The sequence below is a fragment of the Phalacrocorax aristotelis genome, chromosome 9 (assembly GCF_949628215.1).
Source record: "Phalacrocorax aristotelis chromosome 9, bGulAri2.1, whole genome shotgun sequence".
NCBI lineage: Eukaryota > Metazoa > Chordata > Aves > Suliformes > Phalacrocoracidae > Phalacrocorax > Phalacrocorax aristotelis.
Window position 1 is genome coordinate 35,803,221 of NC_134284.1, and position 14,248 is coordinate 35,817,468.

At 44.4% G+C, this 14,248-nt stretch overlaps 1 protein-coding gene across 1 annotated transcript in view; it reads left to right on the top strand.

Moving 5' to 3' along the window:
- Positions 1–14,248, top strand: part of NEMF (nuclear export mediator factor) — a 24,657-nt gene continuing 10,409 nt past the window's right edge. The window contains exons 1-16 of the mRNA XM_075104387.1: positions 1–185; positions 1,285–1,353; positions 2,620–2,722; positions 3,642–3,767; positions 3,853–4,001; positions 4,218–4,285; positions 7,321–7,407; positions 8,365–8,441; positions 8,979–9,049; positions 9,140–9,215; positions 10,286–10,348; positions 10,701–10,778; positions 11,162–11,370; positions 12,823–13,008; positions 13,503–13,566; positions 14,098–14,186. Coding sequence (XP_074960488.1) covers positions 127–185; positions 1,285–1,353; positions 2,620–2,722; positions 3,642–3,767; positions 3,853–4,001; positions 4,218–4,285; positions 7,321–7,407; positions 8,365–8,441; positions 8,979–9,049; positions 9,140–9,215; positions 10,286–10,348; positions 10,701–10,778; positions 11,162–11,370; positions 12,823–13,008; positions 13,503–13,566; positions 14,098–14,186 — 1,574 coding nt within the window. The 5' untranslated portion in view covers positions 1–126. The remainder of the gene's footprint in view (positions 186–1,284; positions 1,354–2,619; positions 2,723–3,641; positions 3,768–3,852; positions 4,002–4,217; positions 4,286–7,320; positions 7,408–8,364; positions 8,442–8,978; positions 9,050–9,139; positions 9,216–10,285; positions 10,349–10,700; positions 10,779–11,161; positions 11,371–12,822; positions 13,009–13,502; positions 13,567–14,097; positions 14,187–14,248) is intronic.

Below are 14,248 nucleotides of genomic sequence, written 5' to 3' on the forward strand. Positions count from 1 at the left end.
ACAGCGAGCGCGGCCGCGGAGCGCAGAGGATTGGCGCGGGGCGCGACCCGTAGCGGGCAGTTGGCGCAGGCGCGGGGGTGGCGGGAGGGCTGCCTGCCGGTGGCAGCGGGAGGCGGCGGCGCCGCCATGAAGTCCCGTTTCAGCACCGTCGATATCCGTGCGGTGCTCGCCGAGCTGCGACTGAGGTACCGCTCCCCTCCCACCCCGCCCGGTCGGTGCTCTGAGGCGGGGCCCGCTCCCGCCCAGCGCGATCCCGAAGGAGCGGGGCCCGGCCCGGCCGAGCAGCGCCTTTCTCTGCTCAGCGGGGCCCGGCCGCGCCGCAACCCCGGCCGTGGCACCGGAGCAGTGCGGGTCGGCTCTGCCTCGGGGCTTTGAGCCCTGAGGGCGCCGCGCTGCCCCTCCGCCCTGTCCTGCGCCGCTGCTCCCCGCCGCGCCTCCGCTCTGAGGCAGCCCCTCGTTGCCGTGCTGGGGCCGGTCTGGGGCTGCCCGAACGGCTCCTAGCACACCTCCCTGCCGCAGAGCGCCGAGTCCTCTCGCCTCCCCTCTCACACCGTCAAGGAAGGCCTGGTACCCTTGTTCCCCCCACTCATTGTCCTGCTCCTGTCCCGCCAGCATCTCCCTGGGGCGCGGCGGAGTGCCCTCCCTTTCCTGGTTGTGTGGGGAAGGTCGTCTGGTCTGGCGTACGTTTTTCTGTCCAGCTGGGAAGCCCTGGTGCTCCTCACGTCCATGTCCCATGGAGCTCTCATACCCTTCTGGTGTCTGGGGCAGTCTGCATATTCAGCCCCACGCTGAACAAAACGATGACAGGATTGTCCCCTCCGGGCCGTTTCTGTACTTGTACTGGGAGTACTGGTGCCCCATGCTGGCAAAGAGCTCCCCAAGTGATGCAGAAGTTAGCCCAGAGGAAGAAAGTGCTCCAATGTAACCAGTAAATTTTGCATCCCTGCCACAAAGAGGGGTGCTTGCAGGAGCTGGTGGCCTGGTCTCTGTCCTGTGCCAGAGATCCAGAGGCTGTCCGGTTGCAGCTGGGATGTCTGCTGTGGCTGTTCTTTCTTCAGCTTGTTTAGCTTTTTGCACTCTATCCAATAATAGCAATTTCTCAATTTTTTGGTTGCTCGGCTTCCAGCTCATTCCATTAATCTTCCTCTGCTGCTTCTTTGGTTACTGCTTGGTAACTTGTCATAACTTCAGCTTCTGTATATTTTAATTATCACTGGGATTTTTTCAGCCGCTTGTGTGGTTTGTGTATTGTATTCTCTAAAGTGTGTATTTTCTTTTTGACAGCTTATTGGGAATGAGAGTAAACAATGTTTATGATGTGGATAATAAGACGTATCTTATTCGCCTTCAAAAGTAAGAACTTCTTTAAATTTCTTTATGCTGTTGCTGTACATATGAGAACTAGATTTTTTGTGTGTGTGTCTATTGGCAGGTGTGTGGCTTTTCTGACTAGTTTTTGTGAAATTCTGTTGTTCTTTGATAAAACGCAGTCATTTTTACCCAGGAGGTTCTTGGGAGATAGCATATGAAGTGTGAAGTACTGCAGAAAATATGCAAAAGGCCAAAGGTGTTAGTGTAAAACCACACAACTGTCATGGCCCTTTTTTTGTGGGGAGGGAAGAATGGAGTGGGAGGAATGATGAGCAGCACTCAGTAAGTGGTGCCCAGGCCAAATGGGAGCCAGGGCTTGTGTCGTGTCTAGCCTGTCCGCTCCACTGGTGTCTGAGGTGGGCCCTTGCCCATCTGCTTGCCTCCCGTTGTGTTGGAGAATTTTTACCTCCACTGCTTGCCAAATGTTTTGCCTGCCCCAATTATCCATAAACTTAAATGCGGATGTCCTTTCATTGTTAGTCTGGCCGTGGCACTGTGGTCTTTACTAAGTAGTTTTGGCAATGGTGTTTTCTGTAGCTAGACTGCCGCTGGTTTGTGGTGCTTTGGTCTCATTCCAGTGTGGCATGGTTTTAGCTGGGATAGAGTTAATTCTTCTCTGCTCTAGCTGGCATAGTGCTGTGTTTTGGACTTAGTATGAAAATAGTGTTGATAACACACTGATGTTTTAGTTGTTGCTGGGCATTGCTTGCACTAGTCAAGGACTTTTCCAGCTTCCCGTGCTCTGCTGGTTGCACAAGAAGCTGTGAGGGGAGGGGGCACAGCCAAGAGAGCTGATCCGAACTGGCCAAAGTGATATTCCATATCATGTAACATCATGCCCAGTATGTTAACTGGGGGGAGTTGGCCAGGGGAGGCAACGATCATGGCTCGGGGACTTGCAGTATCAGTTGTAGGGTGGTGAGCGGTTGCACTGCTTGTGGTTCCACCCCCCCTTTTTTTCCTGAGCTTCATTTCTCTCTCTCATTGTTTTCTTTTTTATTATATTATCATTGTAATTATCATTACTATTATTACTGTTACTATTTTAAGTATTAAACTATTCTTATCTCAATCAACAAGTTTTGCTCTTCTGATTCTCTCCCCCATCCCACTGGGGTGGGGGAGTGAGCGAGTGGCTGGGTGGTGCTTAGTTGCTGACTGGGGCTAAACCTCGACACAGTGCAAACTGCTGTGTGGTAAGGGGTGGTTGCTCATGTGCCAAGGGGTGAGTCTTTATTTTGTTAACAGACCGGACTGCAAGGCCACGCTGCTGCTTGAATCTGGTATACGCATTCACACAACGGAGTTCGAGTGGCCGAAAAACATGATGCCGTCTAGCTTTGCAATGAAGGTAAGCTAACCTACAGTATCTTTTTAATAAGATGGGTGGATATCAGAAAGCAACCTTCATGTTCTGTCCTTGGAGACAGAGGGAAATAGCGGACAGATTTGAGAGAGAAGAAAATAGTGAAAGGATTTGCTTGGTGGATCCTGATCAAGCAGGTGACAGAGAGACAAGGGAAGAGCAAATGTGGACCTGGGGTCACAGCGTTGACGTTCAGTGCCTGAAACAATGAAAACTTAAGTTTATGAAGACTAATATTGAGCTGCTGAACATTTTCTGGGCCAGCAAGACGTTTTGGAATTTTACTCCAGTGAAGTCCTTGTCATTCCAGTTGGATTGTCCAAATTTTTAGACCCTGGATGCAGCACCCTATGTTAGTGAGTCCTGCTGTTCAGTCTGCTGGGCTTTGAGGGGTCAGATCTTGCTGCGAGCTGCCAAGCTGTGTTCCTGCAGGTGGATCTGCGGGGATGGAACCTGAGCGCTGACTCACGCGGGCCTGCTTAGCCCGCCACCTCTGGATGTGGCCTCGTTGAAATGACTCAGCAGAGATTCCTCAGGGTGGCTTTCCACATCATATATGGATGCAGGGATAATCCCGGTTCTCTTTGTAGAATAAACCCTTTGAATTTTAACTAGCTGTGCACTTGCTGAGCTAAACAAATAGCTATTTTTAATGGCAAAGATGGCTTAACATTAAGAATCCAGAACAATTATATTACCTATAAATATCAAGGTATTATTTTGCCAAGAGCTGTCTTGTCTCGGTATTACAAAGATTGGCATTTTTATCCTTATGGTATTTGTATTAAGTAAGAAGTGGTCAGTGTCAGGGAGGGATCTATAGCTAGGAATGTGTTTCAGTACAAAATGTCACAAGCAGGTCTGTTTGCATCATCTCACAGACATTTTTCTCCATTATTGACAGTGCCGTAAGCATTTAAAGACGAGAAGGCTTGTCAGTGTCAAACAGCTGGGTATAGACAGAATTGTGGACTTCCAGTTTGGAAGCGATGAAGCTGCTTATCACCTCATCATTGAGCTGTACGACAGGGTGAGTGCAAAGCTCCACATGTGTCCTCTGTAAGCAAGCATGTGAGCGCAGCCTTTGCTGATGGTCCCCTGTGGTGTGCTCGCAGGGTAACATTGTCCTGACAGACCACGAATACATCATCTTAAACATTCTGAGGTTTCGCACGGATGAAGCGGATGATGTCAGATTTGCGGTTCGGGAACGATACCCAGTTGACAGTGCAAAAGCACCTGCACCTCTGCCGACCTTGGAGAGGTAATTGCTTTGAGGTAGTGTGTGTATTGGAAAAAACCCAAATTCCTTGGAACTGTGAAAAGTAGCATGTCTTTGGGTGGTCTTTTCACAAATGACTGGCCATTTTCACACTCCTCTTTTTTTTTTTAAAACAGTGTTTTGTAGCTTCTAAGCAATACGCTGTAATCTTAAAACTCTTTGTTCTTTGGAATGACAACTCTCCATTATCTTTTGTAGGTTAACTGAAATTATATCAAATACACCCAAAGGGGAACAACTGAAGAGGGTTCTTAACCCGCATCTTCGTAAGTAATTGTGTTTCATTAGAAAATGAAATGAGGTCAATACATGTTACGTTAGATGATGCCAAAAATTTGAACAACTTCAAGCAGTCTTTTTTTTGGATGTTATTCATGACAGTCTGCTGTTATGTATGTTTGAAGAACAACAAAACCCCTAAGCCTTTGAAAACAGAGTAGTTTTTTTGATTCCAAGCCAGCTGCACAAAGATGAGCCTTGCCGTCATACTGCAGTGATGAGGACCTGAGAGTGAGGACCTGGAGATCTGAGTCAAAGCATTTCGTACAGTGTCTTGTCCTTAGTGATACTGAATAGGAGATGTAAGTGCACAGTCAGGGCAAGGATGTTGTTAGGGAGTGACTGGAATATGCCAGCGCTGCCAGTCCTGAAGCAAGTACCGATGTGGTAAGACCGGGATGCCTGATACGTCCATCTGGGTGATCTCTGGTAGCTGGGCAAAGCACCCTGTGCCCTGTTTTTCCTGACCACAGAAGCAAATTTGACTTGTGTGATATGGTCAGAACAAGTTTGGTTTATCCTTCTGATTTGGCAATGTTGATCGAGCAGAGGACTGCCTGGCAGGTACCCCTGAATGGCTCAAATCACAGGATTTGCAGACCTAGGAATTACTTTTCCCATTTCTTGATTCTCTTTTTCACTGCCCTTGTCCCACTCTTTCTCCACCCCGGTCTCCTCCGAAACAAACCACCCGCTGCTAATTACTTTCCCCCATTGGTCCTACTTTTGCTATGTCCATACCCCTATTTGTTATTTCTCATACTGTTCCCTAGGTAACCTTGGCCTTATATAGGGTTACTGATCTGATTACCCAGCCACAGCTGGCCTGGCAAGGCTCCACTCTCTAAAAAGGTCCACAATCCTTACCTTCAGTTACCGTGTGAGTTTGGCTGTTTCTCACCCCACTCCTCCCTAACCTGGCCAACCCTCCTGATGCTTCTCTCATTTTTGCCGCTCCTCATGCTGGTAACTGTCGTGTCCAATTTCTCACATTGTGTCCTGCAGTTCCTCACATCCTGTGCAAGATAGCTTAACCTTGGGCCATTGCCCCGTCACCAGCCCTGTCACTAGCTTGCAGCCCGAACAGGCACACTGATACTGTCCTGGAACAGTCTCTCAATCCCAGCAGTCTTACATTTTAGACGCTTCCCATGACTGATCACCATCTTTGTATTTAATGGCTTGGCTTGGATTTTCCTTCCATGCATTTACCAAATCTCTTTTTGAACCTCTTTGAACTTCTGGCACCCATGGTGTTTTTGCAGTGAGGAGTTCCAGTTTCTTCCATGTCACATGAAAAGTCACCTCCTTCTTTTTTTTTTGTTCTGAAACTCATCTCAGCAGTTTTACTTGGTGCCATAGTATTGCATTTGAAGAGGAGGTGAACAGTTGCTGCCTATTTATCAACTCTGCACCACTCATTTGTTAAGTCTCAGTCATTTCTAGGCTGACCAGCCTGCTACATAGCCTGTATAGTCTTTCCTTGTGCAGAATCTGTTCCAAGCCTGTGATGATCCTTGTTGCCCTTCTCTGTGCCTTTTCTAGCTCTACCTATTTTGAAATGGGGTAAGGAAAAGCATACATAACATTAACAGCAGAAATGCACCATGGATTTATACTGTGGCATGATTCCTTTGTTCTGTTCGCTATTCCTTTCCTAATAATTCCCAACACGCAGCTTGCCTTTTTTTTTGTTCGCTGACAATTGAGCTTATGCTTCCACAGGACCATCTGTTGTTAGGTCTCACTCCCAAATAGAAATGATCTGTTGGGCATATGCATAAGTAGGACAGTCTTTCCTTGTGTAGATCATTTTATATTGTTTTGCAGTGAGTTTATGTGTCAGTTCTTTATCTAATCACTCACTATTGCTCGTTCTCCTCCAGTTCTTCACAGCTGGCTGTTGTCTTTGTTGCTGAGACAAATTGTTTCATCAGTAGGCTTTGCCCCTTGTCCTTTGTTCCCTCTTCCCAGGTCAGTTAGGTGTGAGTTGATCAGTGCAGACCCTAGGGTAGGTTCCCGTAGAGTTGGGATGATTGAAACCTGATTTAGCTGTTCAGTGTCCTGCTTTCACAATCTCTTGGCTGTCCCTCAGCACGTTAGGGTGACCAGCAGCTCTGCTCAGGCAGTTAATACTGTAGCTCTAATGCCTCACGTCCCAGATGTAGGCCAGGGTTTTCATTCCCATGGGATTGTGCTGGTTTTTTTCAAGTGGTTATCTTGTTACTTTGTTTGGACTCTTTAACATCCTGTTCGCCTATTCTAAGGTCACCTACATCATTCTGGATTTGATGCTTCCCTGTCTCAGTGCTTGTTTTCCTTCCTCCATATTTCTGCTTTCCTTGTTCTCAGTGTTCTTAGTTAAACCTGGTTTTCATGGCCCCATCTTGTTTCTTAGTCTTCAAGCATCTTTGTAGGAGCTTATATATCTGTTTTCATTTGCTCCTTCTCTGCACCCTGTTCAAATGGGGCTGCATCTTTTTCTTCTGTCACTCATGTTTCACATTTGGCTTTGCCAGTTTTTTCCTAGTTCTTTATTTCAAGCTACAGAGTTTGTATGGCTTCGCGCTTTGTAATACCTTACCCCAACCCAGGCAGTTTGCCACCCTGGTTGGATTTCCTACACTCTTCAGTTCAGAAACTTTCCTACTCCCTTTTAAATGTAAAGGTTTCATTTCATTTTGGCCAACATGATATCCTGTATATCCTCACTCTGTCCTAGACCTTTCCCAGTTCCAGATGAACCTAAGCGTGCTTAAGTCTGTGAGAACTCCTCAGCCATGAGCTGAGACCTGGCTGCTCGATGCGCGTTTCTGAGAGGGCCACCATGGGAGTCCTGATCACCTGCTCTTTCTGGGCTCTGCCTCCTGAATTTGGGGGCACAAGTCCCCTTGCTCTCCCCAGCCTCTCTAAGGATTGACTGTAGTTTCACAGCCCTAGCTTGTTGAAATACTTCTTGTGATTTTAATGTGAATAGAAATGTCATTGTGAATGTTTTCTACAGATTATTTTTTTTTAACAGCTTATGGAGCCACTCTCATTGAGCATTGCCTCATAGAAGTTGGATTTTCTGGTTATGTCAAAGTAGATCAGCATATGGAAAGTAAAGGTATGTAGAAAATAAGATTTTAAGGGCCGTACTACATGTATGGCAATTTTTGTGTCTATGTAGTAGTATTTTTTTTTCCCCCAAAGAGATGAGTGATCCTTAAACCTGTAGTTCTGACCACATGGTTATATACTGTAACACTTTTAGGTTGGGAACCAACCTTACTCACATTAAAGCTCTCGAATGGTGCATATATCGGAATTAAAACATCAGACTCCTCCTATAGTCTGAATGATTTTATAATGAGATACTACCTTAAACATCAGGTGAGCTCTGGCTATGTAAAGGGATATTTTACAAGAATCCTATATAGAAGAATTAGCATCAGAGTTGTCTTTATCTATAGCAAACCTGGTGCGGATTTGATAAAGTAGCAGCTTTACATTTCTTGGGAAATTATGAATTTGGTGGTAAAGTCAGAATAGATTTTTCTGTTGTCTTATTTTTCTTGTGTGCTTTATATTTGCCATGAATCAAAAGGTTTTGTTACTTCCTACTGCATTTTGGTGGTTAAATAAATCAACTTTGTAACAAGCAAATAACTTCACAGCTACTGGTTTATGCTTTGCCTCTGCAGTTTTGTTTTTATAAAGTGCTAGCGTTTTTGTGGCCTTTTTTAAATGAAACTTGAATAATTATGTCTTAGACGTACCTATACAGATATTTTTTCAATTAAAAATTCCCCAAATGTAAAAATGTGTGCTAGGGCTCCTGTTTAAGATGAACAGTAATTGCTGTAGTGAAGCAGCAGGGGTAAGGGTTATCTGCGATTTCATTTCTGAGACGTGCTAGAATCCTACTTAACATGGTCAGGTTGGACAGGTTGCTTCAGGCATTTAATTGGAAGAGCAGTTGCCTGGGTCTTTTGTTGATGTGCTTTTGTGCTATGTTTATATAAAAATATCTTTCTGTTCTAGGTGTTTTAAAATATTCCTCTCCTCCCCCCTCTCTCTTTAGAAAATATCGAAAAAGTGCTTACTGCTTTAGAGAAAGCAGAAGACTATATGACACTGACTGACAACTTCAGTGGAAAGGTGGGTCTCAGGTGGGCAACTCCGTTATGAGCTACGCAGGAATCGCAGATTTAAACTGGCAGGCAGGTATTGTTCAGCGCATTCTTGTTCCTGGTGTTATCAGCTACAGATTTTATTCTGTGAGCTTGGGCTCCAGGTAGTGATGGGGAATAAAAAAATGCTTCCTTGCACTGGATGTGCAGCCATTAAATAATTCACAAGCAGATTATGCAGGTTCTATGAGAATTGCCCTTGTGATTTAATAGCAGGCAGGAGTTCTGCATGTAAGCTGTGCATTTGTGTGGTAAGCTATAGGGGGTAGTCCTGAGGTTTGTAAGAGAAGTTCATCTTCTTTTCTGGAATAAATTGGAGGCAAGACAAGCAAGCGGTCAGGGCTTTACTGAGTCAGTCATACCGCTTCTGCCACAAGGTCTCCCTGCCAGAGTGAATTGTCTCATGCTCCTCAGTTGGTTAGCAGCTAAAACTTGCTGCCTTGCCAAGATAAGGGAGATCCTTTTCAAAGACAAATGCTGATTACATGTTTTTGTATTCTTTTAGGGTTATATTATCCAGAAAAGGGAGAAAAAGCCGAGTCTGGCACCAGATAAACCAGCAGAAGATATCTACACGTAAATATTTGAAGTATTTATTCCTTTTTCTACTAGTCTGCATAACATAAACTAGTTTTCAGGTGATAATATCAAATGTGTATTTTACAGATATGAGGAATTTCATCCTTTCTTGTTTTCTCAACATTCAAAATGTCCGTACTTGGAATTTGACTCATTCAATAAGGTACAGTGCTTTTGCTGATACTGTACTTAAGTGCTTTAATTGACTGATACTAAAAAGAGTGATTAAAATATAGTGCAGAAGTTAATGAAAATGTAGGCCTTGGAAGAGATGATTAATTTTATGGATAAATGTTTTATGCAGAAAAGACTGACTAAAACAGGGCCTTTAGGCTACTGTTGAGCAGTGTTGTCTTTAACTCCGTTAGATCCTGTAGTTGAAATACAGATCTGGCACTGAATGGAGGTGTGTATTGGACCTGTAAGGAAGGTGGCTGTTACAGTCCTGGTCAGGCATTTTATTAGTGGAGAGCTCAGGTGCTGAGTTATCGCTGGGGGCAAACAGTCAGTCATCGCTTTTAGGCTTTTCCGGTTACTGCTTTGAAAGCTTCAGGCACCTGATTTAGTATTTCCTTGAGTGTGTCCTTCCTGGTCCTTGACTCATTAACATCTGAAATAGTTAACTGCGTGTTGTTCCTGACCTTGATCTCCAGAATTCCCATTTCACTTTCCTACCCTGCTGTTTGGCTGAATTTCTGTCATCTCCTTCACAGCACTGATGATCTAAGCAGCCTAAAACCTTACTCCTCTTTTGTATTAAGCATAGTGTCTGGCAACCGGGACACCTGGAGCAGTTCTTAAGCATACTTTTTAGGTTTTACGTGGGGTGTTTTTGTTTGGTTTTTTTGGTTTTTTTTTTTTAGCTGACCTATTGAAGCAGCAGGAATTCAGGGCAGACAGGTCTATCATTGCAATCATTTAATCTGAAGAGCACACTGTGTCAAACAGCAGCTTCTTCTTCATCACTTCTTAGCAAAAAACATGGGCTATAGTTTGGCCACTTATTTCCTTGCGCATAGTGCCTGGTTTGTAGCGAGACCTATCACTGAGTGTCTTGTTAAACCTACCTCATGTGAAGGTAAAATGGAGGAAGTTACCGAATCCTGTTTTAGCGTTTATCTCCTCTTTCAGCGCTTTGCAGCCACCTCTCCTGAGCAGAACCTCCTCTGCCCGCTTGTTGCTGGTATAAGTTAATGCAACTTGGAGATTCTTAAAACTGGTTTTCTCTTGCAGGCAGCAGATGAGTTTTACTCCAAGCTAGAGGGACAGAAAATTGATCTGAAAGCATTGCAGCAGGTATGCTCTCATCCAAGAGTGGGGCAGCTGGCTCAGAGAGCATGTGGCTCTCTGAGCTTCACATGGTTCATTTTGTTCTTGTAGCCTGGGGTGAGGGAGGTGTCATTCCTGATTTTTGCTGTGGAAATGCTGAGTCAGCAGTGGTCAGGGAGTGGATTTCAAGACGTATGATGTAGCAGTTGGTTCTGCTTGGAATGCAAGTAATAGCATTAACAACAGTACTTTGGAGACTCTGCATCTTTTATGCTGCTGTGTTTTTCTGTGCTGGAATGCTCTGTTGAATGTCTTGTGGTGATTAGGTGATATAGTGCCATTTGTGTATGTATTTTTCCATCTTTCTTATTTTTGAAAGGAAAAACAAGCATTGAAGAAACTTGAAAATGTCCGTAGGGATCACGAGCACAGACTAGAAGCTCTTCAGCAAGCTCAGGTAAGACTGAGGGGTTTTTGTTTTGCTTTGTTTTAACCTGGAAGATATGTAATGTTTCTTGAAGAGTTGACCTGCTGGTCTGCATTGCTACGGTCAGCGTTAGATCCCAAAGTGAAGCCTTCTGTTGTCGCTGAGCACCCCGTAGCCCTGCAGAGAGCCTAGGCCTGCCCAGCGGGGCTCTGCTCCCTTGTGAGACCTTTGTACCTCTCTTGCCAAAACATGCTTGTGCTGCTCTGCTTGCCGGAGTCAGGTTGGCCGTTGTCCTGTGTGATCACATCAATGCCATTCTTGGATTTCATCTCAATATTCATTACTACTTTTTTATTTTAATCTGCTGAGTGTCTGTTTAGCTTCAGTGGGTATAAACTTTTTCTTTCCTTAAGGAAGCTGATAAGATAAAAGGAGAACTTATAGAAATGAACTTGGAGATCGTCGACCGAGCCATCCAGGTGGTCCGCAGTGCGTTAGCCAACCAGATAGACTGGACAGAGATCGGGGTGATTGTTAAAGAAGCTCAGGCACAGGGAGACCCTGTTGCAAGTGCAATCAAAGAATTAAAGCTTCAGACAAATCATATCACAATGCTGCTGAGGTGAGTACATTGTTTATCACCTGTACCAAATGCAAGTAGGACTGACTGTGAGCTGCATAGGAGACAGGTATCCTTTTAGCTTGTGCACTGGTATTTAAATTGTTTGGTTTTTCTTACAGTAGCATGAAGACAACATAGTTCTGTGAGCAAAGAGGGATGCCTTCTTTTTGGCTTTCAAAAACAATAGTATTGTAACAGCTGTTGTTTTAGTATTTTTAGAGTCTTTCTTACTATATTCTAAACCATTGGAACATCTCCTAACACGGTATAGGTCCAGAGCTCTGGTCTGTCAGTCAGCAGTCAACTCTCTCTGATTTATGCTGCTTTGATGTAAAATTCACATGAGATCCTGCCCTTTTTGATGCTGTTGACATCCAGTGAAAGGCTGGCGGTTCAAGATTGCAGCTGTTGTGAGTTGCAAGTTTTGATGCTGGCTCTTGTAGAAGTCCTGATGAGAGAACTGGCAGTGAGGCAATATTTGGAGCATCTTTAAAAACCTTATCTGCCACTGTACTGGGATGCTAGGGAGAAAAAAGCAAGAATTTCTTTTTAATGGCCAGAACTTTTGGTATAAAAGCTGTAACGTGGCAAAGTTAATTTATGAATTTTTTGTTACCTCATTTTCAGAAATGTTAGTGTATAGAACCCTTGTTTTCAGGAGTGAGTTGTGTTGGCAACTGTGTCATCAGCCTCTCTTCTCCGTCTGTTTTAGTAGTGACTAGTGATCACTTCGCTGATCAAACCACTCAGTCAGTCCACGAAGTGTTGAATCATGCATGCTTAGTGCAGAGGACTATGGAGGTATATTTTCCTTTATGAAGGACGTTATTTTATGCTGCTTCACCACCTTTTGCCACACAGGCTTGGTACAGCTGCATTGAGCAGGATTTAATGTCCTGGTGAGAAGCAAATGCAAATCCCGCTAGTGTGTGCTCAGCATACCTCTTTGAAAACAGTGGTGCAGATGCTGTTTAAGGTTTTAAACCAGCACATTGGTGTCCTGTTCAGTGAGTCATATGGTGATGTAACTGTGCTCTTCCATGTGGCGATCACACATAGAATGTCTTGTGTTCCTTTTACTTTATGGAAGTAGATCTTTGGAACTGTTTTTCGATTTTACTCTAGGTTGATAGCATGTTGATGTGTTTCTTTGGATAGAAGAAACTGTCTTGGAAAGTGTCACTTCCTTGGACTGGAAAATTTGAGCTCTTTATCTGCTTTTGTTTTCTTCCTGACCCCCCCCCCCGCCCAGTTCTGGTTGACTCAAAGACGTAAATGGGCTTGTGTGTAAGGGAGCCTAGGGCCTTCCTGCAGCTGCGTGGTGAAAGTGGTTTAAGGGTTCCTTAGGCCGTTTCCAGTCTTCGTGAGGGAATAGAAGTAAGAGTGCATTGCACTAAGGGTGGAAAACAGCCATTTCTCATATCTTAATTGTACGATGTCATGTGTTTTTAGGAATCCATATGTGTTATCTGAAGAGGAAGAAGAGGAGGAGGATGCTGATTTAGAGAAAGAAGAAATGGAAGAGCCAAAGGGAAAAAAGAAAAAGAATAAAATCAAACAGTTGAAGAGACCTCAGAAAAACAAACCGTCGTTAGTTGATGTTGATCTCAGTTTGTCTGCGTATGCCAATGCCAAGAAGTAAGGCTTACAGTAAACGTGTGCTTTGGTAGTCGAAGTTGCTGTATGCTTGCAGGTGCTAGTGATAACATGTTAGGAAGGGCTCTGTGTAAAAGTTAGACGTGAAAATTAGACGTGGAAATGGGTAGCTCGCCCTGAGCTCTAGGACGTGCATTTTCCCTCACTGTTGCATAGCAGCTAGTCTCTAGCTGTCACATTAATTTAATTTCGAGTACAATTCCACACATTAATTTAATTTCGAGTACATTCTGCACACATGGAACAAAACGGCTGCTTTTGCCACACCCAAGCACAGTGCTCTGCCTGTCTGAGGAGGGGGTGGCCTTCATCTGGCTGCTTTTTTCAGGTGAAGACTAAGCCAAAGACCTGGGCTAAAAAAATAAACCTTCTCAAAACTGAGTCCCAATGGCAAATGTAGAGGACTGTGATAAGTACGTCCTAAAAATGAGTGAATCTGCTGGGATTTCAGATACAAACAAACTTGTGTTTTGCAGGTACTATGATCACAAAAGACATGCAGCTAAGAAAACTCAGAAGACAGTAGAAGCTGCAGAAAAGGTATTTTCTTTCTTTTTTTTTTTTTTTTTTTTGGAAGATATTTAAAAACAAACTCCCTCTCACTGATCAGTGCAAAATCCTAACTTGGTCTAGGTAGTCCTAATGAGACATGAAAGATAAAAACAACCAACCAGGGTTGTTTCATCCTTGAGCTTTTAAGCTGGCTGGACAGAGGATTGCAGATCCCTGCTGTATCATCTGGTTTCCGCCAGTGGCATTGTGACCACGTAAGGCCGGTGCTAGGTGGAAATACGAACAGGCCAGTGCTTGTGGAGGCAGGAGTGGAAAATCAGTGGAGATCCTTACGATCAAAGAGCTGATGATCTTCACAGGGGGCAGCTATCCAGGGTGGAGATTTCTGAAGCTTTTAGGACAGCTGTCTTACATGTGCCTGAGGGGAATGCAGGCCTGTGAGCAGCAGTGTGTGGAGCCTGCGCTCTGATAAAGTTCGGAGGGATTTTCCTACTGCTCAGTTATCAGCTCTGTGATTCTTGTGCTGGTGGATTGCGATCCTGCTTTCTGTCTAAATAGGCATTTAAATCGGCTGAGAAGAAGACGAAGCAGACATTGAGGGAAGTTCAGACAGTTACCACCATTCAGAAAGCGAGAAAGGTCTATTGGCAAGTACAGTTTCATTGTTGTTATCTAATATATTGTGAATGTGTGCAAATTTAGAACGGCT